This window comes from Cucurbita pepo, chromosome LG03 (assembly GCF_002806865.2).
Source record: "Cucurbita pepo subsp. pepo cultivar mu-cu-16 chromosome LG03, ASM280686v2, whole genome shotgun sequence".
NCBI classification, from domain to species: Eukaryota; Viridiplantae; Streptophyta; class Magnoliopsida; order Cucurbitales; family Cucurbitaceae; genus Cucurbita; species Cucurbita pepo.
This window is the reverse complement of record NC_036640.1, coordinates 2,218,361-2,244,579: the sequence shown is the minus strand read 5'-3', so window position 1 is coordinate 2,244,579 and position 26,219 is coordinate 2,218,361. Positions and strand designations below refer to the sequence as shown.

The window sequence follows — 26,219 nt, the reverse complement described above, 5'->3', positions numbered from 1 at the left end:
CCCCCCACCACCCCAAAAAAAAGGTCATAACAATAACCAATATTCCTCAAAATATTCGAGCATCCACAATAGTTTTATTAGTTTTTTTCAACTTCATCCTTATATTTTAAGCTTCTATTTTACAACTCAATACCTAACAATAGTTTTTGTATTCGTACTTGCAGCCTAATATTTACCCCCACCCCCAGATAACTTGTCACCATAAAAGGTTTATGTAATGGTCCATTAGTTAAATTGCAAACATGACATTCACATAACAATGGGGAGGTTTTCTTGTAGTGTTTGTTTCCTCTTCTCTTTGTTCCATTGTTTATTTTCTACTTCTTCTCACTATACTCCTTGCAAGTTGTTTCATCATTTTCTCTTGTTTTCCATTAATAAAAAGATCTTTCCTTTTCAAAAAAGAAGAAAAAAATAAGATGTGAAAATTCAAGTACGGAGTTAAACTTTTAAGCGTTAGACGAATTATATACATAACAAATATTTCATTGATTACAAAAGAGGAAACCATCCAAAGACGAGACATCCTATAAAGAGGATTACAAAAGGTTCTCCAATCGATTCATAAATCACTGAAAGCCTACAGTTGGAAAATAGGTGGGGGCATTTACACCAAGAAAGAGCCAACATTAAAATCTTGTATTTCAAAGTTTCTTGTGTTCATCCAAAAAGATGATAACAAAATAGATATGGCGATGATCCCCTTCATCAAAAAAACAATAAAAGAAGAAGAAGAAGAAGAAGAAGAAAAAAAAAAATACTTCCAATTTCCAAAAGTTGTACAATGAAATAGATACAAAGAAGTATAGACAAATTCAATTAATTTGAAAGGGCCTATGATTATTGCTCTGAAATAACTGGTTTCCATGAACATGAATTTTATAAAACATTACCCTGTTTCTTTTAAGCACCATATCTGAGTCCTGACACAGTCTACACCGCTGGACAACTTCTCCAACTGCATGATTTTCATCTCCGCCAGAACCATTAGATCTACATAAGTGAAAAATGATGCATCAACAAACAAAAAAAAATATACAAAACCAACAAAATAAGGTAATATAGAAACACCTCTCAAAGAAAACCTCCATAGCTTCAAAAAGTTTTTGCTTATTAAACCTTGCCTGCAGATATTTCCAAGTTTATGAGGGGGGAAACACGAAAAAAAAAGGCACAGCATAAATACAATAGATCTTTCATACTTCTTACAGGAATAAACTAAACTGTCATTTTAATTTTAAAACTTTTGGAAGTTGAAATCTAAGCACACCTAAAATTATAATGTTTACAGGCATTGAGAATCCTCTATAACAAATCAAAGGGTTAATTCATTTTCCTATCTTTAAGAATCAGTTAAATATTTCTTTCTTAAGATTCAAAGTTCTATTATTCCCTTGAGAGTTACTTGAAATAGAAAAGCCTATTGGCCCTAAGAAACCCTAGAGCTCAAATTTCATGTAGTCTAACAAAAATGAGAGTTTCATCAAAACAAAACAAGAAAAACGATGAGCAAGGTTTCCGAGAGAACGCAACATTTACTAAAATTATATGAAGAAATGTGTACATAGAAGCCCTGAACTAAATAACGTAAAATTAAGATAAAAGACAAATAACAAAAAACTTACATCAATAATATAATAATCGTACATATTTTAACGTATGAATCAAGTATATTTCACATAACTGCATATTGAAAAGCAAGAGTACATGAGGATGCTAATAAACAACCAAGTAATTATAGGCACTGCAAAGGATCTTGTGCCTTATTATCAACCACGCATGTAGAAGCAACTACTTGTAAGGTAGCTTCCCTCACAAAATATCAAGTTACTAGATAGGCATACAAAGTTCACAAGATGATTGGGGAAGCTACCATTTTCTTTTCTGCCTTTTTGGGCTCTTAATTCCAAGCCAATCATTCTCAACGCTATTAACTAGTTGGAAATCCCACTTCTAACTCCACAGTCGCTTCTCATTAATGATATTTCTAAATTTCTTATGACAAAAAATGTGAATTTTTTTTAATGTCTCCGGCACAAAAGCAAAAGTAAACTCCCTAACTCCTGTTATTCAATCAACCACAATTTTCCCAAGTCATATGAATCGATCAACATTTCATCAAAAAAGGCAATGACATGGACGCGATAATTTAACTTGAAAATCTTTTGGTGCTTTGTTTCGTAACAAATGTATAGTTTAACAACATTCGTAAAGTGGTAACAAAATCAGAAATTAAATTCATGACAAAAAATTGGGAACACAATTAATTCTTACATCTAAGAAGCAAGATTTCATCTGTTGCAAGCATGTAGCCAACACTTCATCTTTTCTCTTGATGCCCTCACTAACTGCTTTCATCTCATGCTCCATGAGAGCTCTAAGGTGTGGTTTCCACAGTTTATACCTACGAAGAAAAGAATAATAAAAAAGAAAGCAGATTAGAACTAGAATTATCAAGCTTTAAAGGAAGGTAACGGATGAGAGAGAGGATATTTTTTTTAACAAGAAAACAATTTCATTGATGAAATGAAAAGAGACTAATGTTTAAATCATATAAACTCCACGAAGGAGTGAATAAAAGCGATAAAAAAAAAGATATAATACAAAAATAGGTTAAAATAAAACTATATGAAGGATATATGAAAGCACTCCAATTAAGACAAATATTCTGATGAGAAAATCCCAAAAACAATTTGTATAAAGAAGAATACTACTTCTCTGTGATATTTATAGTGATATTTTTGAGCCACAACAATTGATGACGTTCTTTGTCTTAATAGGACAGGTTGCCTAGCTCTGTAATTGTTTCCTCTAATGAAATTTCCTTTGCGGGGAAAAATAATACTGAAAATAGACTTGAGAATACACAATTAATACATGTGAATCTTTACACGAATTAACTTCTAGATAGAAAGAAACCAGTCATGTGACAATACCAATAATCTCTTTCTGACCTTCATAAATTATTGATCTTTTACAGTACCAAAAACAAGCCAAGACCCATGCAGTGATGTCCAATTATGACAACCATACCATGATTAGAATTATCTCCATTGCAAAGAGAATTTTCTTCATAATTTTACAACAAATGATTGGATCACATATTTTGTCATGCTTTAAAATATTGTTGCATCTACCATTATACTCTCAACAATACACTTTCTTAATTACTTTAGTACATTTTGGACAAGATATTAACTTCTTATTGGTTAATGAAAAGGAACAAAATTGATCAAAGGATACAACCTCCTAGGATGAGAGAAAGAACAAAAAGAAAAGAGAAAACAGGAAACTAAAGAGGGAACATCATTACAAACAAACAAGAAATATAAAAGACAATTTCTTTAGTACTGTTGTCAGTTAAATCAGTATCTCAAATTCATAATAGAAAAGATAAATTAAAGTTCAAAAAGGACCTACTAATTATAAATGTAGACACCTTTAGGCTTTCAATGGTGACAAAATCTACGTAGTCAGAAAGCATTATCTCATTTTCTACCGCAAATAATAAACGACAAGCTACTTGGCTACTATGATTTCTCTACGAGGGTAGCCAGTTTATTTCATGTGAACTTCTACACAGTGAAGGGTATTTGTTTTAACTCATGATCTATATAATACTCTAAAGAAAAGTACTCACCCCATGTCGTCATATCCCATAACCAAAGCCTCGCCCTGAAAAAATAGTAAATTTTTAAAAGACAGAGAAAACTAAATGATGGTAGAAAGAAAGTAAACAATAAAGTACTTCACAGGCTTCTCAAAGATACTATGAGAAATGTAATCCAATAAAATAAGAAATAAATGAATATCACTAAAACAACCATACATAGACACATGACAATTGACAATTTGGACTCTACCGAACATCAACTGCTACTAAACTATTTAAAAAATGAAAAGTAAATAAATAAATGAATCCTCTCTTTACAGTCAAATAATAGCAAATCTTTGTAAATACACAAATGGTTCCAAGTCTCATTTGCGATGTAGAATCCATCAGTCTTAATCTTCCTATGAGCAATACAGCAACACTCCCAAGAAAGGAACTGAGTATATTAAGAAATACCTGCCAAGCATCTTTACTAGGTTAATATTAGAATCAAATGAAAGGGATATCGAGTGGGTGGAAGAGAGGATGAAAAATCATGAACAACGAAGTTCCTAAAGAGAGTCAAGGTTTCAACTACATCTGCACCAGTGATGCAGATGCCATTAGTACCTTCAGCTGTGAAGAATTTTTTCTCGATGGTGAAGGACACTGGTGGAGATCAAGTGGATTAAGGGGAAGAGTATGGCAGTAAGCAGGCAGGAAGGGGAGGGTACAGAGAGAAAGGAAGTCATTTTTGGTACAGCTTTTCACTGACTCTAGTACCACAAAGTAAATGTGGAACAAGTTCCAACAATTAAGCACATCTTTCCAAAGTCTTTTTATTGACTCTAGCAGGACAAGACAAGTTAATGAAGCTTAAAGAACAAGTACAAACCTGGACAAATTTAATGTTCAAGGGTTCCTATTTCTAAATAGGAAAATTCGCATTGATCCTATAAATAACACTTATGATTTTTTCCTCCAAGGATAATATGATGAGGGTTTCTCAAGTGGTCTCCCAATTCAATACTAACCTAAAAAAAACATATATTACAACAGTTACGATCAGCTCGTGCATTAATGATAATGTTGATAGCATTCACCTTATAAATCACATTTAGAAATGAAAGGAACATAAGAAAAAAACCAAATAAGGACTTCTGGACAAAATTCAAGCTCATTACAAGGTTAGTTGGTGTGAAGCGAGTGTTTGCATCCTTTGTTGCATAAAATCTATCCAACAGCTTCTTGATGTGGTCATGCATTGTTGCATCTGTACCAATTCCCTCCTTAAAGAATGAACAAAAAAAGAACTTAATCAAAGATAAAGGCTTCACCACTCTATTGCAATATAAATTCTAGTCCAACATAAAGGTTCAAACCCAAAAAATTGATAAGCTCAGTTGGAAAACACATCTTACTTACCTTATCCATACAAGAAAGCAAATCAGCTTCACTCAGAAGGGGAGGTGGTCTCGTTACTCCCGAATCAAGAGTTAATGTTGTTGGCACAAACTGTGAAAGAAATGGCCAAAAGGGATATAGTTATTGAGGCCTTTAATTACCTGTTCTACAAAAGAAATGTCAAGTTCAACCTCCTCACTCTAAACGCCAAACAATGCTCTCAAATTAGTGTGTATGATTCTTGCTTACTAATTTAGTTACGCATCAGGTCTTTCTTCAGTTTAAGATAGACCGTTGTAACATTGTATAGTAAGAAAGGGGAATTTTTCAATTCAATTCAATTTACCTTGATATTTAGTCCATTGCATGAAACTTTCCCATATATGAATAATGAATGAACTGATCTATTTGCATGATTGTGATCGATTTGCCCAAGGGCAACCATATATGCACGAGAAGGACTACCATAATAGACAAATCAATATACAACGTAATGAGTGAACAGAAACCTGTTGCCCAGAAGCGTAAGTTGGAATAGTTGAACCTCCCCATGATTCAAAGCGGTAAACATCCAGGTAATTTCTCTGGTCAAAGGAGCGCAATCAAATCAAACAAAATCAATGTTTTAATGAATTAAGTTGATCAGTCGAACTAATTTTAAAATGTACGTCCTTTTTTACCTCATGATCAATAAAAGGATGGTGACAAAACATGATTGCAAAATGTTTCAAACCCTAAAATTCGATTGTAACTTGCTAATACTATTTTTAGTATTTCTCATATGCAAGCGGGGTGATAACTAAGAGAAACAAGGCAGTAACAGTAAATAAAAATTGAAACAAAGGAAAGTAATTATAGAGATTTAAATGCATAAGAAAACATGGACCAATCATCGGATTTAGTTGAATGAGCTGAATCATTTCCTTAGGGAGATGATGAATTCTACCTTCAACATAATTATTAATATTACTATTTCCAATTTGTATGATGCATTCTGAAGCTACAGAATTTTTTGGTTGTCCAAAAGTGGGAGGCAAAAAAAAGCATTACTCAAGTCGGGTGCACCTTTTAAAATAGAAGAAACAAAATTATACTGTTAACAAGGATAAAATACATTATCACATGACATTAGGTTGTCCCTTAGCTCATTAGGTTGTTCTTTTTGTTCCCTTTTTGGAATGAAGTGGTCTCTAGCTTATTAGTTTTTTTTTTTTTAAATAATGTACTGCGAAACCTAACAATTGTGCTTGTTCTGTAAGACACAAGAGTGGGAGGCATTCAACATGGTGCGCTGTCAGGTACATGCGGCTCATCCCAGCTTGCCAATCACCAAGGCATTACCTCAAAATACAATTCGTCATTTTTAAATATAAAATATTCAGAAAATTTATTAGAAAACTTACTGCTAGTATCATTCTCCCAGATGTAGAAAACAACTCGCCAGCAATATCAATTTCAACAGTAGTTACAGCACCTACAGCTGGCTGTGAGACACATGCAAGGAAATGGCGAACGACTAGCTCATATAATCTCTGGGAAGAAAAAATCTCACAATTATTGATGACTAAGGACTACAAGATGACAATTTAGGAGGACCAAAATAAACAAAGATATGCAATTTAACAGACAAAAAGAAAAACTTTTACATGGTGATCTTGACTCCATCCACGTTCCCCAGCAGAGAACTTTGTTGGGTGAATAGGTGGATGGGCTTTGTCATCATGCCCGCCGCCACTAGGATTCCTCCAAAGTCCTGATCCAGGATCCAGCAACCTCTGTGCATATGCTCCCCATATTTGGTGTTCTTGTTGTTCTTGCACAATCCCCTATATTATTGAAACTCTTAAGCACCCATTAATTCAACAAGCAAAGAGAATAACGTTGAGCCCATTAGACATCTTTCCCATTTTTCACTAGAAAATGCTATGATTGCACGGATAAAGTTATATATCCATTTGTAAGATGAAAGGTATGCATATCTAATAGCTTTAGACTCAAACTTTCAAGTAAGCTAGCAAGCCTTCGTTTGAACAAAACTTTTAATTTAGAATATTATGTAATAAATGAACCGGAGAGGTTTTGAACCTACACCTTATAATGGGAAGCATCATTGCTAACCACTTGAGCTTTACTCAGTGGAAACTAAGGAGCCTTTGTTCAAATTCAGTGTTAGAAAAGGCAAATGGTTGATCCCAAAGGTGGGAAAACACAAGTATTCTACACCTTTTTATTTCAATAAAATAAATACATTATTACAATGACAGTTCTTTAAGTTTACTTCAATTAAAGAACATGAAAAACCAGGAGTTAAAAGCAGCCAAATAGTTCAAACTCAAAATTGTTAGCTCAAGTAAGAAAAAGTTGCCAGTGAGATTGGTAATGGAGATCATCACCAAAACATATACCTACATGAAGATCCGTCCTTTGAGAAAAGCAATCAGTCTCTGTACGGGGATAACTAATGAAACCTGCTTGGTATAGATCTTCAGCCACCTTAAAACAGCCAACACAATTTATAACTCGTTTATTACCAATATGAAAAAGGTTCAATAGTAAATTAAATAGCATTGACACAAACGAGAGGATCATTACCTAATACACCTACTTCCATAAAATAATTTTGCGTCAGATACTCAAAAGGCACAATGAAATGAAATAAGTTGATGAATGCAAACTTATTAGTAATGAAGCAAAGACGAGTCTTGGCTGCTAACCTTCATGGTGTGTTCAGAACTCATGCGGAAGTACCGTGAAGCTCGTTTTTCAAGCTCAATTGTATTCAATGGATGAGGAGGGTACTTTAACGTCTCTTGTCGTTTAACATTTACAACCTAAATAGAATTGAAAGATTATAAATGCAGGATCAGCATGCATTATTACACCTAGTTAAACTTCAACATACTCACCGTAGCAGTCGATTCTTCTACGCACATTTCATAGAGTACAACAGCACAAGTATAATCAAATAGATTCCCTCTTCTACAAAATGAATATACCTAATAATTACCAACAGTTACAGTTTGGCACGAAAAGCTTGAAATTATCAAATAAATCAAGTCATTAGCAACTTACGTCCAACTAAATGTAGAAATTCCGTCACCAGAATTGTGTGAACAGTTGATCGTCCAAAATTCTTCTGGCTCATGGGACTGAATCTCCCAATACCGCTCAACAACAAAACCAAGTGTAGGAAACTAGGACCAAAGGAAGCAAGAAGGCATACCAGTAAGCATCACCAGCAGTGGAATACAAGTAAGAAAAGAATGTACAGCACGCACCTTCACATACCTGACAAGGCCCATAACTCAAAACAACATTTCTGTCATCACCGACAGAATCGATATTAAATGCATCTTTCAATAGCATAGTTTGGAACCTAGTGAAAGAAGCACCGATTCTTAGATCAATTTCCTGCAAGTATAAAAGTAACCGTAGTTATAGTAGTAAACAGAATCCACTTCCAGAAAGTTAGATCCTACAAAATACTGCTTCTCAATTACAACAAAATGGAAGTTCTACAAAAATAAAAATGCAATTACTTGTCTAGCATCAACAGCATCAGCAAAATATTTATTTGGTTGGACAAGATTTTGCACAGCTTCGTGGATATCCCTGAACTCAAGATTATCATATACAATGTAGAAGTAATGAGCTTTTGAAAACTACATGGCACAATGGAAAAAAGATTTAGGATATGGAACCTTTCAATCAAAGCAGAGAAGTGGGCTCTCTTAATATTGAGATGACGATTCACCGTTGTACAAACTTCCACCACTTCAAATGCAATATTCTCACCTTCTCTATCACAATCAAGCCAAAGGACGAGCCATTGACACCTTCTAGCTTCTTGTTCCAATGTCCTCTTTATGTCCATCTTGTCCTGACAACAACTTTAACTTCAATGAAAATCCAGCTCAAAATTTGACATAAAATGCATGGACTACAATATAGACCTCATACAGCTTTGTGCACAGCGTGAATTTTAATGGCATGTCCATGTGGAAATTATGGGACTTGTGAGGCGAGAGTTCCTTGACGAGGTTTCAAAATACTTGTTAGATAGTGCTTGGATGTGGAAGGAGGGCAATCAAGAAAAGGAAAAATTGCTAAGCCAAGCCAAGCCAAGTTTTCATAGGTCAACGGTGTTATACAAATGGCAGGAGCTCTAGGAGAGCAATTAGATTTCTAGAGTTTTTGGAGTACATGTTCCAAGCAAATCATGGAAGGCGTCATCTTTTATAGGTCTCTACCTCTTGAATGGACCATAGTAATCAACCCAATTTAATGACGCAGAATGCTCTCTCAATAATTTTCACCTGATCCTATCTACATCCGACATTAAAAATAAAAATAAATTAAAGTCCATAGTAATCAGCCCATTTTTCGCTAGTTGTTAAGCGAAAACCTTCAACAACCGCAACTCTGATGTGGTAACTCCAAAAGGAAGATGCATTGACGAAAATCAAAAACAGCCACTTGAAACTTGCCATAGGATGGAATTGGCCTAACTGTAGACCTTTCCCAAAAGACCATAACTAGGACCATAGATTGGATGATCCAGTACCACTTTGAGGCAAAGAGGAGGGATCCTTTTATATAAATGGGTACAAACTGAAGCATCGTAATACGCCAACCCTTACACGGATTTTGTCTAAAATAAGGCTAATAGTAAAGACCGTTGGTCCTCCTTTCAGAATCTGCTACAATCTAAACTCACAATGTACTGAATGCTACATATTAAACGCATCTATTTGTATCTATTATGCAAACACCAAGCGCAAGAATGCTGTCTATAAAGCAAAGCAAAGTAAAATGCAAGTAAGAAGAAAACGAGACAGACCTCGGGGACTAATTTGCGGACGGGAGCGTTAAAGAGCTCGACTGGGTCGCAGGAATGCCATTTTCGATACCGTTCTTCGAACTCAAGCTCCATGAGATGGCCAGTAACGGAGGTGACGAGCATGTTGCAAGACTGACCTCGAATGGCGTAGTTGAACTCGAAAATCTTGTTGTAGCGAGAACGACCTTCACGAACTCGAAGGCCCTGGTTCCTCGAGAGTATGGTGGCCACAGATTTCGCCACCGATGGCTTCTCTGCTACATTGAGGACGGTAATCGGACGGGCGCCGGCCATGGCTACTGCACCGCCCGTGTCCGAGCAACAGCTCTGGGATTTTGGGGGGCTTTAGACGAAATGGCGGGAATGAATGAATTGGGTTTACTTTCTTTTCTTTTTTCAATAAAAGTGTTATTTTCTTTTTCTATGTTTAAAAACCCCTTATTTATTTATTTATTTATTTATACATACATACATACATACATACATACATACATACATACATACATACATACATACATACATACATACATACATACATACATACATAAATAATAATAATAATAATAATCGTTAGGAATTTTGCAACATTAAAATAATATTATCACAATCCAAACAATTTCAAAAGTCTTATAATTTTTATAATATGAGTGGATGTCACATGTTAATTTTTATAATATAATTCATCCAATAAAATTAATAAGAAACACATGATTTAATTAAAATTAATAAAATAATTAAAATAAACTAAAATAGATCAAACCAAAACAACAATTTTAAAACACAAATTTATTATATTTAAACTTGAATTTTTTAATAAATTTGATATTCCGGTTAGTTGATGAAAGTCGCATGATCCGCTAATTTAAAGAATGATCATGGGTTTATAAATAAATAATACTCTCTCTACTAGTACGAGGTCTTTTAAGAAGCCCAAAGTAAAGCCATTGTACTCCGAGTGAACAATATCATACTCTTGTGGAGAGTTGTGTTCATCTAACAATTTCTACAGTATAAACGATATGAACTTTCAAGTCAAGAACAAAAAAAATTGAACAAGCGATACTCAAGTCAGGCATCGGAGTTCGAGTGTCATGAACTTTCAAGGTCGTGGGATATTTATATTTATATCAAAAGTTGAACAAAAACGTGAAAAGTACAGCAAAAGGAGGAAAAATTCAACGCAATTGGAGGTTTTGGAGCCATCAAATTGGACCTTTTTGGTCGTTGAAACCAAAAAGATGGAAGAAACATGGAAACCCAAATGGTCGCGGTCCCCTTATTTTGCTATATTTACACATCAGTCCTTCCTTTTCAGTCTACTTCACATTTGGCCCAAATCTTTCCCCTTATTACTTGTATGCATAATTGAATTTTGGTTTAATTCTTATTCACCAAACTTTCCAATTTGATTATTATATTATTTTTTTTGTCATTTTAAAATATTTTATTTACGACAAACTTTAAAAATATATATATAATTATAATTCGAATTTTTATTTTACTTATAACAAATTATTTTTTCATTTTTAAAATTTTTTCATTTTTTTAAAATTAAGCTTAGGAACACTAATTTCACATCATGTTTTATTTATTTTATTATTCACTTTTTGCAATATTTTTAAAATTTAAGTAAAAAAAAATATTGTTTTTTACTTATTTAAAAAAGATTAATATTTACATGATTGGAAATTGATATTTTTTTTTTTTTATAAATTAGGATTAAAAAAAGGAAAGGAATTAAGTAATTTTACATTAGAAAGCCCAATAACTTTACTACTTTTACAATTTTGACTCGTTCTGTGGGCCACAAAGAGAAATAAGACTAAAAGAGGCCCTCCAATGCAAAAAACGTACAAAACGAAAGAGAAGCGAAACCCAGACGCCGAGTCCATAAGAATCAACGGACTATATAAACCCGCTCTCGCTCCTTCGAAGTTCATATCCCCCAAATCAGAATTTCCTCAATTTTCATCTTCTTCCTTCCCTTGCTCTCTCGTCACAGAATCAACAGTTGAGAGAGAGGGAGAGAGAGAGAGAGAGAGAGAGAAAGACTGATCAATGGCGAAATTTGTGGAATTGTTGGATGTAGGAGTGAGAATGGCGGCGAGATTTCACGCTCACTGTCCCCAAACTGCTCGGCTTTACTATCATCCTCCCTCCGATCACGACGGCGACAACCACCACAACTATCTGCACCAGTTTTTTCAGGCCAGCGATGGCTTCCAGCACGGCGGACACTCGACGGACCTGGTGACGGGCTGTGGAGTGGAGACGGTGGCTATGGCTAGGGGTTTTGATGCTGAGATCGTGTTTCATACGGCAGATTTTTGACGATTTGATTTTATTAGGGTTTTGTTAGGGTTATTCTTTGTCTATTTGATTTGTGCATGCCATTACACATGCCAATTGAGAGGTGAAATTGATATGAATCTACGATTGTTATGCAATAAGTTCATAGTTCATTCTGGAAATTCCAAGTTGCAATACTAGAATTTGGTTAAAAAAAGAATTTGTGGAGTGGTTGACGAAGAAGAAACGCGTTTTCTCTGGTGTTTTTGTCGTTTCGGAGTAGTTCAAAGTTCCGAGTCGTCGAAGATGGATGGTTTCGAGACTTAAGTGCATGTTGTTGCGGGGAATCTCTTGAATCATGTGCCTCAGTTAACGCCTTCCCAGCTAGTTATTCCTCCCATTTATTATAAGAAACAAATTTAGTATATAAGAACAAAATTCCAACTACATGCATTCCAACTTGACTTTGGCCCTCCGAAGTTGAACAAAAGGCTTTCTAACTTTACTTACTTAGCTAGTGAAACTTTGAGTTTCTAGACCCAACTCTTATGATTCAAGTTGGGGTTGTCGGGTTCAACGTACACTCCTAACTGTTGTTTTCACTTAATCTCTTAACATTCTATGGACACGATAGAAATTCAAATACTAGGCTAGTTAAAACATAACTTTTGTGCGACCACTTCATTCATGCATCTCGTATTCTTCAAACTTTGAATCATATCTGAGGTTACCATCTCACTAAGTTTGACGTACCATTTTTTTAATCTCTGTGACTGACTTAGCAAACACTTATAAATCGGTGCTATAAATGTATGACTTCTCGTCAAACAAGTACATACATTAGGTCAACATGTTATGTGAACTAACCACGCTCAAATAACCAAGCAAGTAACTTTATTGATTGTGAGTAGCAAGTAGATCCAACTTGTCCTAATTATAAAAGATAAGAGATCCATCGGCCAAACTATTGGCAAATGCTTAAAAGTTCCTATATTTTTTCATAACTACAACCGTGTGTTTAAAAGTTTTAATATGTTGAGATTTTGACATCTCGAGATTCCAATCTTATCTTTCATGGAGAGAAAGAGAGTGATACGATAATGGAAGGAAAAAGATCATGGATGAGAAAAGATATAAGCATACTATTCACCAGTAGTCCTTACAAGAACAAGTACCCTCGACGAACTTATGGAATCGAACTCGATCTCGTACAATGATCTCCCTTTCATAAATCTTACTAATTATCTTAATCACTTCATGGCAATCTCCACATACCCTCAGATTCTTCACTACCCTAATCACAACAGGTGCTCTAGTTTTTAGTAGCCCATATGCAATAGCAAATCTCTCACTATGCTCACCTAAAGCCCCTTCTTTCTCTTCATACATGACTTTATGAAGTACATCTGAAACACTAGGTCTATACCCAGAATCCCACACTCGCTTAGCCATCTCTTCCATAAACTCCCTCAATATTTTCACCTCTGGATGGGACTGATCACCCATCACAAACTCATGTACAACACCATCGACTTCGATCGAGCTACAACCGGGTATCGGCTTTACGCCGTTCTCCTTCATCTCCTTTCTTAGTTCACTCATCTTCTCCCATTGTGAAACAGAAGAATATAAATTTGAGATCACAATATAGTTCTCTGCATTCAAGGGTTCTAGTTGAAGAAGATACCTGGCGACGATCTCGCCTAGATTCGGCAGCTTTTTCTTCTTACAACCCTTTAGCAAACTCCGCCAAGTTGCAGGATTCGAAGGGATATTTGTTGTCGTAACAATTCTATAAGCTTCTTCAACAAGACCTGATCGGCATAGCAAATCAACTATGCAACCATAATGCTCAACTGATGGCTCAATGCCACATTCAAGCATGAGTGACCAAAACCTTAGACCTTCAGAGACTATTCCACCGTGAGAACATGCTGATAAAATGCCAATGAAAGTTACACGGTCCGGCATCACCTGAAAATCACCACAGAAATAACAAGTTTTTATCTTGCATATGTCTATCAAACAAAAACTAGAACTGACACAGAAGAATGAACTTGTAAAGGAAGAAACGTGCCATTAGAGATCAAACAATAATGTTAATCTTATCAGAAGTAGAATTGGAAGTTCATGAATGTAATTGAAGCTTTTCAAAGTTCATTAACAATTAAGAAATTTGTACATCTTCGTACATTACCTCAGCTTCCAACATTTGTTGAAACGCGCCAATGGCATCCTCCGAAAGTCCATGATAAGCAAACCCCATAATCATGGAGCTCCAAGCTCTTGTATCTCTCACAGGCATATGAACAAAGACCTGCTTCGCCCTCTCAATGCATCCGCATTTCGCATACATATCTACAAGTGCAGTGCCAAGCTCGAGATCGGTCAAAACAGAACGTTTCTCAATATAAGCATGCACCCAGCTGCCGATATCCAAGGCCCCTGCCAGGGCACAAGCCGAAACCACACTCACTAGAGTCACCGCATCCGGCTCAACCCCGGCCTTCTGCATCTCCCTAAACAACCCCATAGCTTCATCCAGTGCTCCAACTCTCACATGCCCACTAATCATCGCAGTCCATGCCACCAAGTTTCTCTCAGGCATTTCGTCGAACACCTTCTTGGCAAGACCAATCTCTTCACATTTCCCATAAAAGTTAACCAACGAAGTTTGAACAAACGAACTACTACCAAACCCATCTTTCAAAACACGGGCATGAACCTGTAAACCCTCTTCAAACGCTGTAACAATAGCACAAGCCTTGAGAACAAAAGCCATAGTGAAGGAGTTCGGAACAGGGTACCCTGTTTCAGTAAGCTTCTGGAACAAAGCTATCGGTTCCTTGGAAGGGTTTTGAATCTTAGAACATCCCTTGATCAGAGAATTCCAAGAGAAAATACTGGGGCGAGCAATTTGAGCGAAAACTAAGCGGGCATAATCGATGTTGCCGAGCGGAGAAAGAGCACAGAAGGCAGTGATTTTGGAAAGCGCAAAGGAAAATGTGGAAACAGGAAGTGGGCGTGTGAGAATGTGGGCGTGAAGCTGCCGGAGCACTCTCATGTTGGGACATTTTCTGATGAGGAACGCAAATCGTTCTTCTTCTTCCAGTTCTTGACTGTTCTTGAAGCTCCCAGCTCTGATGATCCAAGGATGATCGGAGGGAAAACGAGAGGCGCTGCCAAGCTTTCTTACCTCTTAATTTTTGAGGTTATACTAACTTTAATTTTATATTTAATATATGTTTGAAATATAATTGCCCAAATTTTATTTTAATAATAAATAAATAAATTGACACTAAATTTGTAATTTTGTATTTTATAATTATACTAAAAAATATGTTTTTAAGTACAAAATGGAAAATTTTAAAAATTTCGAAAATACATCAATAAATAAATAAATAAATAAATATATATATATGAATTACCGAGGTTGATAAAGGCTAAATAATACAACTCATAAAGTCTTCAACTTCACACTTTTATAAACATGAACGTGAGATGTATTAGATTCTTTTTAAAGTTTGGATACCATTTATGGTCTCGAGGTTCAGTGACTATTGGGTCGGATGGGCCCGTGTGCTTGGTAGGAGTCTCGAAAAAACTACGACATTCAGGGTTTGAGCTAAGAAGGAAGTTGACCATCCCAAGAAGCAATAGGTCAGACGACTAGCTAACTGGGTCGAAAAGTCCACTCAAATTTCGACTGTGTTGACCAATTGTGAAGTCACTGGGTTCAAGCCGAGAAAGAAGCTGACCACCTCAAATGAGAAAATAGGCCAGACGACGAGTCAACTAGGTCGAAAAACCCACTCAAATTTCGACCATGTTGACCAACTACGAGGTCATTGAGTTCGAGCCGAGAAGGGAGCTGACCACCACAAGGAGGAACAGGTTGGACAACTAGCCAATTAGGTCGAAAAACCTACTCAAATTTCGACCGAGCTAACCATGGTTAGCTCAGCTTGGACATGAAGCAAATTTTGTAGGGTGGCTTATTAAGACACCTAACTAAAATCACAAATCTAACCTAACATGAGTTTGAAAGTTAGAGAAAGTAACGAAAATTGGGACATTCTTCTTCGTTCTTTGTGGCTCAAAGCTGCGATGACAATGCCCTACTTTATCACGTCTACACTTCATGGTGCTCCTCTCTCCACATCTCAATTACTTCGTCCTAATTCACAATCCCGCAGTTATATATGTGTTTCTTCACGGCCGTTGGATTCAGCGATGAGCGAGTTGACTTTTTGTTCATGGATTCTTCAATTTCGTCACGAAAATGGTTGATCAGATTCCGAACAAGCCTCCTCGATTTTGTTAATTTCACCGTCTTCCTCTTTCTCGACTTTCTCGACGCCATTCTCTGCGTAATCTACAGGTATATCGATCAATTTCTGGAAGGGAAGACCACCGCGTGTTACTGTGGAAGCAGGGGAGAAGAGAGGGGTAATGCGGACGGCGACGGCGAAAATGAACTCTCCGAGACGCTTTGTGGTAGGAGAAATGTTTTCCGGAGGATTGCTTTGGTTGGATTCTCTGGAAGTTGTAAGGACTCTGAGAAGATGAATAATGGTTCAGCGTGGAATAGATGGTCCGACTGTGGGTGTTCGTCCTGTGTTGATGGGATGGAGAATCGGAACCAGAAGCTTTATGTTGCTGTACGAGAGCCTCCACGGGGTAAATTTCCACACAACTAGTTTGTTTATTCTTGTTCATTTCCATAATTTTGGAAGTTCTACTGGTTTTGACAGGGAAACTATATCTGATTAGTAGTTAATCTAATGAAGGTTGAATTATGAATTAGGTTATTAGGCAAAGTTGAATTTGGTTTGGTTGTTCCAAAAGCTTCAAATAGTCCTATGGCTATCGTCAAACCTCAAAAATCGTCCTTGCTATATTGAATACTGATATCAATTTGGCCTGCTATATTGAATGCAGCGTGTTATTGAGATTGTGGCTTCAATTTGGCTGTCTTTGTCAGTTAGCTGCATTTGGGGTTGGGACCAATAGAAGAAGAGTGCTGATAGGACAATTGAATAAAGGAGATCCTAAAAATATGCAAATATGGCTATGAAAAGCTTTAAAAAAATTTATAGTTACTGTTAAGAATCGTGGATCTCGGTGTGATATTGTCCACTTTGAGCATAAGCTCTCATGGCTTTACTTTTGGTTTCCTCAAAAGGTCTCATACCAATGGAGATGTATTCCTTACTTATAAACCCGTGATCATCCTCTAAATTAGCCAATGTGGGATTCCCTTCCAACAATCCTCAACCGTTACAACCTATATCATTAAGCTAAACCTTGCTTTTTAATGATTTGACCATAAAAACTTAAAAATTAAATGTGCATAGTTTAAGAAATTATATGTTGTGTGATCTCCTTTGACATTTTTCTAGAAAGCATGTTGGTGAGGTAAAAGTATGCTGAAAGAACCCGTGTTGGTCTATGAAAATAGTCTTTGCTCTTACAAGTGACGTGCTCATGTGGAGCGTTTTTAGAAAATCTGTTAGATTCAGTTAAATCATAAGGAATAAATTGAAACTTTAAAAATTACAGGTGCTTCTGCTGTTTAAACTTCTCTGTAGTTTTCTGGGTTTCTAAAGTATTTTTTTCCCCTGGTTGTCTAGGTCGAAGTGGGAAGCCCAAAGAGAATGTTATATTCTTGCACGGATTTGTTTCTTCTTCATCGCTTTGGACCGAATCAGTATTTCCTAATCTATCTGAGACTCAAAAACTTAATTACAGACTATTTGCTGTTGACCTCTTGGGATTTGGAAGAAGTCCAAAGCCAAGGGATTGTTTTTACACTATGAAGGATCATTTGGAAAAGATTGAAGAGTCTGTGATTCATCAATTTGGCTTGAATTCCTTCCATTTGGTTGCACATTCCATGGGCTGTCTAATTGCTCTAGCCTTAGCTGCCAAGTACTCAAACTCTGTCAAGTCAATTACCCTCGTTGCTCCTGTAAGTGAAGACAAACGCTGTTATCTTTGGATGAATCTATTATTGTTTCAAAACCCAATTAGTCTGTCCAGTTACAATCCCCTCCTACCTGAAAATATTTGAAAAAAAGTAGAATCTTAACTAAATGAAGGTCTAAATTTAGTCTCTTCTTCATGTTTAGGGTATTAATTGCACGCTAAAAAGAACTCAAATAAGTTGCAAATGTTGTAATCCAATAGTTTGATTTAAATTCTGATTCTTTTCTTGTTTTCACTTACTTCTTTGTTGTTTTTAGCCTTACTTTCCTTCAAAGGATGGGGGAGCTATGACAGTGCTTGAAAACCTGGGTGCCAAGAGGGTATGGCCACCATTGTTGTTCGGCTCTTCTGTAATGTCCTGGTACGAGCACGTGGGTCGGTGTGCTTGTTTTGTTATTTGCCGAAACCACAGAATATGGGAGTGGATTCTAAGACGAATCAATCCTAGAAGGTAATTAATCACATCTTTTTCTCACAAAAACATAAACTACAAGTCTAGTGTGAGATCCAACGAACGAAGCATTCTTCCATAAGGGTGTGGAAATCTCTCCCTAGCCGACATATTTTAAAAGGGAAGCCCAAAGAAAACAACATCCGTTAGTAGTGAGCTTAAGCTCTTACTTCTAGCTTTACACGTTCATGTCTAATTGACGTTTGATATTCTGTGTGATTGGCTTTCTTGTTCTCAGGAATATCGATTTCAGGGTGATTGATTTAACGAAGCACACTCACCATTCAGCTTGGCATAGCATGCATAATGTGATCTGTGGGGGAGCAAAACTGACGGATGGGTACCTGGATGAACTGAGCAGAGCTGGGGTCAAGATTTACATCTACCATGGCGACCAGGACGTGGTAGCTCCGGTCGAATGCAGCTACAACCTGAAGAAGAAGGCTGTGGATGCAACTGTAAACATGGTGCAAAACGTTGATCATCAGACCATAATTCTGGGTAGGGAAAGGGAGCTCACACAAGACCTCGAGTATATATGGGCAAACACCGTTGAAATTGAGAGATCTTAAAATAGTCCCCATTGGGCTTTACATAATTTGGGCCCTCCAAGTAAGAAGCCCATCACTTTATTTATACATATATTTCTTTTATTTTTATAATTCTCTAATTAACTCTTAAAAATATTTTTTAATTATCTTTAAATTTTTAAAGTGGCAAATTTTAGTTAAAATATTTTAAAATAAAAATGTTTTACTTTGTGGGTGAAAAAGAAAAAGGCGAGGACTATTGAATATTTAAAACCAAAAAAAAAAAATTAGATCATTTTAACACGTACCAAATTTGAATTTTATATTATATTTTTACTTTTTAAGTTTTGAATTTTGTTTTTATTTGTTCCCTAAATTTCGAAATATAACTTCTTTTTTTTTTTAATTTTTATTTGTTAGTTTAATTTTCCTTTACTTTGTAGTTTTTTAGATTTGATTCTTTTATCTATTTGCGTGAGTGTTCACTTTCAATTAATTAGGTTAAAATAATTAGTATTGACAAAAAAAAATAATGAAAATTAATTTAATGGTAAAATTCAAGGGTAAAATTGTAAATCTAAAGTTTATACTCCGACAAAAGATGTAGCATCTTAAAAATTGAACTCGAAACTTAAAAGAGTGAAAATGTCAATACTTAGCGGTGTGTTTAAGCTCTAACTTGTATGGACGAGCTGTCGTGGAGATTCTCCAAATCCTATTGATTTCACTTTATGGGTCGGAGTTCTTTGACAATATTTTAAAATCCAATAATTCAATTTTTTTCTTGGTAGAATTTGACCCGTTTCTTTCCATTTTTCTACACACCAATTAATTTAAAAAATAAATAACAATACTCAGGATTTGCAACCTATTGGATCGAAGTAAAAACTCAAATCGATGGATGGCGTTAAATTTAATTATATCAATATTTTAATACTCTTGAAAAATTATAAAAAATCGAACGAGTAAAAGGCAATATAATAATGGAAAAAGGACTAAAGTGCAATGTTAGGTTGGGGAAAATATTTTATTTCCTTAATTTATTTTTAATAATTGATTATTTCCTTTTCACCCCCTTTATATTTTGATTATTGTAAATGGAGTTTAACCAAACCCTAAATGCTCCCCTAACAAATAAATTCTTTTTTCAACTTTTAATTTTTTAATATTTTATTTACCTTTTTTTTATTTAACATTTTGTTTTTGTCCACTTTTTCATTCACCTAATTTAGAATAATATTGTCTTTCTCTTGATCTATCTAAAAAAAATTATAACATAAATATCCCTCGACTCGTAAGACTAGCCATGCATCACGTGACATAGTCGACTCGAGCGAAAGTACAACACACCCAACCTCAAACAAAACTGAAATAACAACATAATGTCGAAGATCTCGCCCCGAAAAGATACCCAATAAGAAATATGTCATGTCCATACGAGTTCTTTGAACCTCTAACCACTTAATCGACAGTACATATTGAGTTATACTTAAATTAAAATTAAATGATAATTGACCCGAAAATATAATATAATAAAGGGTATAGAGGGTGTGTTGTTTCCAAAAGGAATATATTGAGAATGTTGGATAATGTAAATATAGTTAATTAGGAAATTAATTAATTAATTAATAATAAAAGGAGGAGGAGTAACGTGCAATTTGGAGATCTCGTATTACTAGTGGGGGCTGTTTGGCTTCCGGGAAAATACAAAATTTTCTCGGCAAAATTCCCCAAAACCTAATTAATATTTTAATATTATTATGATTCATTGAATTTGTTAATATTTTTCCAAATTAATTAAATATTTAGACCTAATTTATTGGGAAGAGAAATCTGACATTATCTTGGTGGTTAGCTTAATCCTAGAATTATTATAGTGTATTATCTAGTTAATTAAAATATTAATGTGACAATATGAATATAAATTATATAATATAGTTTAATAAAATTAGATTCTTTGTGGCTGTTTACAGGATTTGAAAAACCCTATTGTGTCGGTTGATATTATTTATTTATTTTTATTTAATTTGGTATAAAATTCAGAGCCATGTGATGTGATTACGTCCTTATAATTATTATTCACCACGTCAACACAAATTGTTACCCACTTCTCTTTCTCGGAATCTCGATATCTGATGACCATCTCCACAGATTAAAACCGAGTCATTTTCACATGTTTTTTTAAGGTGGTTCGATTATGGGAACCCTGAACTTAAGTAAATGGGATTTATTTGGAGCAATCGTATGTTCGATGACTTCTTGAAAAAATTTCGGGAAAATATGTGAGTGAGCTGTTCTATGTCACCATATCACAGATGAATGTTGAGGTCATTAGGTGTCTAATTTGAATTCTGAGTTCTGGGAATGGAGCGTTATGAATATATTTAATTATATTAAATACGTTTGTCATGACCGACATGTAAAAATCATATGTAAGTATAATATGTGACACCTATATCCTAATGTTAATGGTTTATTATTATTATTATTATTATTATAAAGTTTGGTAACGGCGGATGCCAATAATCAATGAATAAATCATTCTTAACACATCATCGATGTTGACATCCACCATAACAAAATCCCTTTTCCTTTATAAAAATTAATAATTTATATATATATATATATATATATATATATATATAGTTTATGTATTTTAAAAATTTGTAATTATAATTTTCATAAAATGTATAATCTAATTTTTTTATTTTTAAATTTTTGATGATTTGAGTTTGGTAGCATTTTGGTGTTCGAGTTTTTTAAAAAATTATTATTAAAATAAAAAAAATATTTTAATAGCTTTTTAAACTTTTTTTCTCTCTCCTCTTTTATGACGTCGCTACGTCTATCGTTCTCAACTGTTGCCACCAACTAGCACTATCATCAGTTGTCGTTGCTGCTTCCATTGTTCCTATCTCCATTTGAGGTTATCATTACAGTCGCTCACTTTGACCGGTTATTAATCGTTATTAGCCCCACAATTTTAAAATGTATATATTGGAGAGTCTTACAATCCATCTCCATTGGGGCTCATCATCTCTACTCGCGTACTGTCTGATGTCTGACTCTAATACCATTTCTAGTAGATATTGTTTGCTTTGACCTGTTACGTATGGCCATCAAGCCCACAATATTAAAACATGTTTATTAGGGAGAGATTTTCACACTTTTATAAAAAAAAAAGTTTCATTTCCCTCTCCAACGGACGTGAGATCTTACAATAATGCTTTAAACAGTTGCATTAGGCTTAGATTTGCACCATATGTTGCTCGGAATACAGAGAAATGTGAGACCATTAAAAGTATATTAAACCAAAATAAAATAAATATTTTTATTTATTATTATTATTTATTGGATTGATTGTAATATTCAAAGGAAATTCAAACATTCCTTTTAGAAAAAGAGAAGAAGATGAGTCAAACTTTCATAAAGGTATGGTGCAATCGGCGGTGCGTGTCTCTAAGATAAATAAATAAATAAAATAAAATAAAATAAAATAAAATAAATAAAAAGGCTTATATTTTCAACAAAGGCTGCTTTTTGTATTAATTTGCCTTTTAACCCACCAACATTTCTAACTAATCCCCATTTTTCAATTATTATCACATTCCTCCCCCTCCTTTTTTCCCTATTTATTTTTTATACCCCAAAACTTTAACAAATTATTTACAAAATTTTCTCTCTTTTAACTTTTTATTTCCTCCCACACTTTATATGTGTTTTTTTTCCCCTAATAAATATAATAATTTCTAGCTTTTTTTTTTTCTTTTTCTAATAAATATAATAATTATTAGTGGGGTGTCGTACTTTTTAATGCATAGCATTTGGCAACATTAATAATTAATAACAATCTTATGCTAATTTTTGTTAAACCCAAAATAAATAATAAAAATAACTCTTAAAGTGGGCCCCACCTTTTAAAATTTGAAATTGAATTATCATACTGCCCACGTCAACTCATTTACAGAATGATTATTAGTGTAAGGTGTTTTGGTGAAGCCCGAAGCAAAACCATGAAAGCATATACTCAAAATGGACAATATGATACTATTGTGGAGAGTCGTGTTCGTTTAACATGATATCAGAGTCACGTCGTAAACTCAGTGCATAACAGAAAATAAATAAAAATAAATAAATGGAAAATAATAATAATAATAATAATAATAATGGAAGAGATAAGGAGAGAGGAGTGAAGGAGTAGTTTACTTTTTGGTCCTAGGGTGACGTCAGATGGGCCCCACAATGTCAACAGATAGGGCCCCACATTTCAAATCCGCCAGGATTCCCTATGGCTTTATCACTGAAAATCGTTACCAGGGACGGTGCGCACGTGTGAGAGACACACGGGGGTTATAAAATTAATTAATTAATTAATTATAAAAAAAAATACGAATCCCACTGTCCTAAAAACACGAAAAGTAAGAGGAAGAGAATCAGTGATCTGATATTATGATGCCATATCGATATGTATGTACTTTACCTTTCTTTTTTTACTTTTTACTTTTTACTTTTTTTTTTTTTTTATCTTAGTAAAACTAAATTTACCATCAATTTTTTTTTTCCTTTAAATTTATCTTTTAAAACAAATAAATTTACTCGGGTACACAAATTAGTTTGAAAAATATTTTGAATTAGTTAGATTGGTAACTCGAACCACTCGAATATAGTTCATAACCTAACTTAGTTTAAAAGTCACAACTCATCGCTAACATCAATTACAATCGTTGTCTTTTTTAATATAGAGTTGGGTTGTAACCTTATTTTCGAGTTGGCTGAATTGACTTAATGGTACCTATTTTTGTTCGTGTGTTGCTTATTATGGCAATTCTCTGCTTTTAACACACACACACTCTTACCTTCTGCTATTCGGATTTGGGTAATCAACACGATATCTCACTCTCTACCTTCTACTTTTGCTTTCTTTCTTTCTCTCTTCCAAATAAGTGTACTTTTCATATCGATATTTAAATATTATAGATGTCTTCAGAATGAGAGTGTAGAACAAAAAATTTTCATTAGATAAATGGGGTCGGGGACAGAATTATAGTACCTCTCTCATCCCAGTCATTCAATATATTAATTTATTATATTTTTTCTTTTACAAATTTTTAATAAAGATTGCATTGAAAAAACGAAAAATTCTAAAATAATTATTTCATGGGTAAGAATAATAAACGGGAAAAATTATCCGTAGGAAATTTGATCCCAATAAAAAAAAAATCGCGAGAATAATAAATAAAATAAGTGGTGGGGACGAGGACAGAGAAGTCCCACCCCACCCCACCCGTGGTCATCTCGAATAGATATAACTTAGAGGTATTTCAACCCGCTATTTATTTAAAATATATTTTTAGAGAAATATTATACCTAAAACAAAAGAAAACATGTTTTGTTTTAGGGAATAAAAAATAAAAAAGAAAAAGGAGAAACAATCATTTTTCAGTCAAAAAGACACACACAAAATTAAGGAAAAAAATGTATTTTTTTTTCTCTATCACATTTATTAATTTAATTTAAACCTTTTAATAAAATTCATTTTTTTTAAGGAAAGGATGATATATAAATAAAAATAAAAAATTATTATTTTAAAATCAACCCTAGTCCAAATGACCTAAACACCCACTTTATTAAAGTTTTTGACGAATATTTTAACGTATATGAAAACGACCCAAATGAAATAATAAATGAAAGTCTCGATCATAATTCACAGTGTATTTTTTAATTAAAAGACTCGATTGAAATAACACCACTCATATAATAAAGTAGAAAAAGTTTAAAAAATATTATAAATATTAAAAATAAAACTATAATTATTATTTATTTACGTGGAAATTGTAATATATATATATATATATATATATATATATATATTATTATTATTATTATTATTAAAATAGGGAGCTATCATGTGAATGCATTGGACATTGCACATTTTTCATCTCTACCATGGAAACATCAATGTTCCCTTCCCCAAAACACATCAATACCAATAAATAAATAAATAAATATATTAATTAGAATATTCACGACATTCTTTTAAATGTACCTTAACGACGTATTTTTATGAAAATATAGTGGGTATAAGTAGCGTCTTTTTGTTGACTTTTCTTCATTTGACTCGATAACTTGTCGTCCTAACTACCCGACCCAAAACGTTAAATTTTTCTGGTGTGAATTGAGTTTCATATTTGGAGAACTGAAAATTCAATTCCATTTACGAGTTGGGACTTTTTTTTACCTAAAATTTTAAATTAGTAAAAGAAATTGCCAAGCGGGAGACCGTTAAATTTAGTTTAATATTTGAATTATATTATAAAATTTTTATTACGAGAATTACAGAAACATAAATGTGTATAAGAGGACTGTCTCAATATTAAATTTTTAAAGTCACATGTTTTTTTTCCCTTTATTTTTTTTTATTTATTTTTTAAATATTCAAAAGTTTAAACTTTATTTTTTTCTAAAAAAAAAAATCAAAAATTAAAATAATATAATAACCGTACCTCACGTGAATTTTTTTTTTTTTTTTTTTTTTTTACCAAGGACACCACTTTTTTAAAAAAAACCCATTAACTTTTTTCTTTCAATATTTGATAATTCTATTTTTTTTAATATCTCAAATACCCATTATTTAAAATTTAAATACACACAAACATCAAAGTTTCGAAATAAAACGACCTAAACCCTATTATTTGAGGGTACCTTCGTAATTGAAGAAAATTGACACGACAGTTTAGTTTCACAAATTTAATAAGCGGGTTTTACAATATTTCTAAAAAAAACTCGTTTTAAACGAGCAATAATTGAATGCACTCTAACTTGCACCCAATTTTTGTGCGCGGATGGGATGAAAGTCCCACATCTGCTAACTTAGGGAATGATCATGGGTTTATAATCAATGAATACTCGACCTTTTGGGGAGCCCAAAGTAAACCCATAAGAGCTTATGTTCATATCATTGTAGAGAGTCGTGTTAGGCTGGTTTGTTCCTTTTTTGCTTAAAAGTGAAGAGGTGGGATTTTGGTAATACACTGTGGAAATTTGAAGTAACGCTTTACAAAGAGACAAACGGTCTGTTTCCTTTTTCCCTCCCCAAACCCCCAAAAAAAAGCTTCCCCCACACGA

General features: G+C 34.0%; 3 protein-coding genes across 4 annotated transcripts in view; 1 reads left to right on the top strand and 2 right to left on the bottom strand.

The window, feature by feature from the left end:
• LOC111789782 (DNA topoisomerase 3-alpha) overlaps window positions 1–10,202 on the bottom strand; it is a 16,109-nt gene extending 5,907 nt beyond the window's left edge. The window contains exons 1-17 of one of the 2 annotated variants that reach the window (XM_023670470.1): window positions 9,837–10,202; window positions 8,698–8,876; window positions 8,536–8,608; window positions 8,285–8,407; window positions 8,069–8,190; window positions 7,903–7,975; window positions 7,711–7,827; window positions 7,406–7,489; window positions 6,643–6,822; window positions 6,400–6,528; window positions 5,506–5,580; window positions 5,018–5,107; window positions 4,777–4,881; window positions 3,641–3,675; window positions 2,275–2,404; window positions 1,072–1,124; window positions 894–993 (exon numbers count right to left, since the gene is read on the bottom strand). In XM_023670470.1, the coding sequence (XP_023526238.1) occupies window positions 894–993; window positions 1,072–1,124; window positions 2,275–2,404; window positions 3,641–3,675; window positions 4,777–4,881; window positions 5,018–5,107; window positions 5,506–5,580; window positions 6,400–6,528; window positions 6,643–6,822; window positions 7,406–7,489; window positions 7,711–7,827; window positions 7,903–7,975; window positions 8,069–8,190; window positions 8,285–8,407; window positions 8,536–8,608; window positions 8,698–8,876; window positions 9,837–10,130 (1,962 nt within the window). In that variant the 5' untranslated portion in view covers window positions 10,131–10,202. The remainder of the gene's footprint in view (window positions 1–893; window positions 994–1,071; window positions 1,125–2,274; window positions 2,405–3,640; window positions 3,676–4,776; window positions 4,882–5,017; window positions 5,108–5,505; window positions 5,581–6,399; window positions 6,529–6,642; window positions 6,823–7,405; window positions 7,490–7,710; window positions 7,828–7,902; window positions 7,976–8,068; window positions 8,191–8,284; window positions 8,408–8,535; window positions 8,609–8,697; window positions 8,877–9,836) is intronic. The other variant, XM_023670471.1, reaches the window with a different exon arrangement.
• A 3,024-nt stretch (window positions 10,203–13,226) lies between these two features.
• On the bottom strand, window positions 13,227–16,268 carry LOC111791690 (pentatricopeptide repeat-containing protein At1g59720, chloroplastic/mitochondrial-like). Its single transcript, XM_023673142.1, has 3 exons — window positions 16,248–16,268; window positions 14,323–15,321; window positions 13,227–14,099 (listed from the first exon to the last, which is right to left on the bottom strand). The coding sequence occupies exons 1-3, from the start codon at window positions 16,266–16,268 to the stop codon at window positions 13,272–13,274; spliced, it is 1,848 nt and encodes a 615-aa protein (XP_023528910.1). The 3' UTR covers window positions 13,227–13,271.
• On the top strand, window positions 16,172–19,221 carry LOC111790007 (probable lysophospholipase BODYGUARD 4). Its single transcript, XM_023670763.1, has 4 exons — window positions 16,172–16,805; window positions 17,759–18,096; window positions 18,371–18,564; window positions 18,803–19,221. The coding sequence occupies exons 1-4, from the start codon at window positions 16,328–16,330 to the stop codon at window positions 19,134–19,136; spliced, it is 1,344 nt and encodes a 447-aa protein (XP_023526531.1). The 5' UTR covers window positions 16,172–16,327; the 3' UTR covers window positions 19,137–19,221.
• The last annotated feature ends 6,998 nt before the right edge of the window (window positions 19,222–26,219 follow it).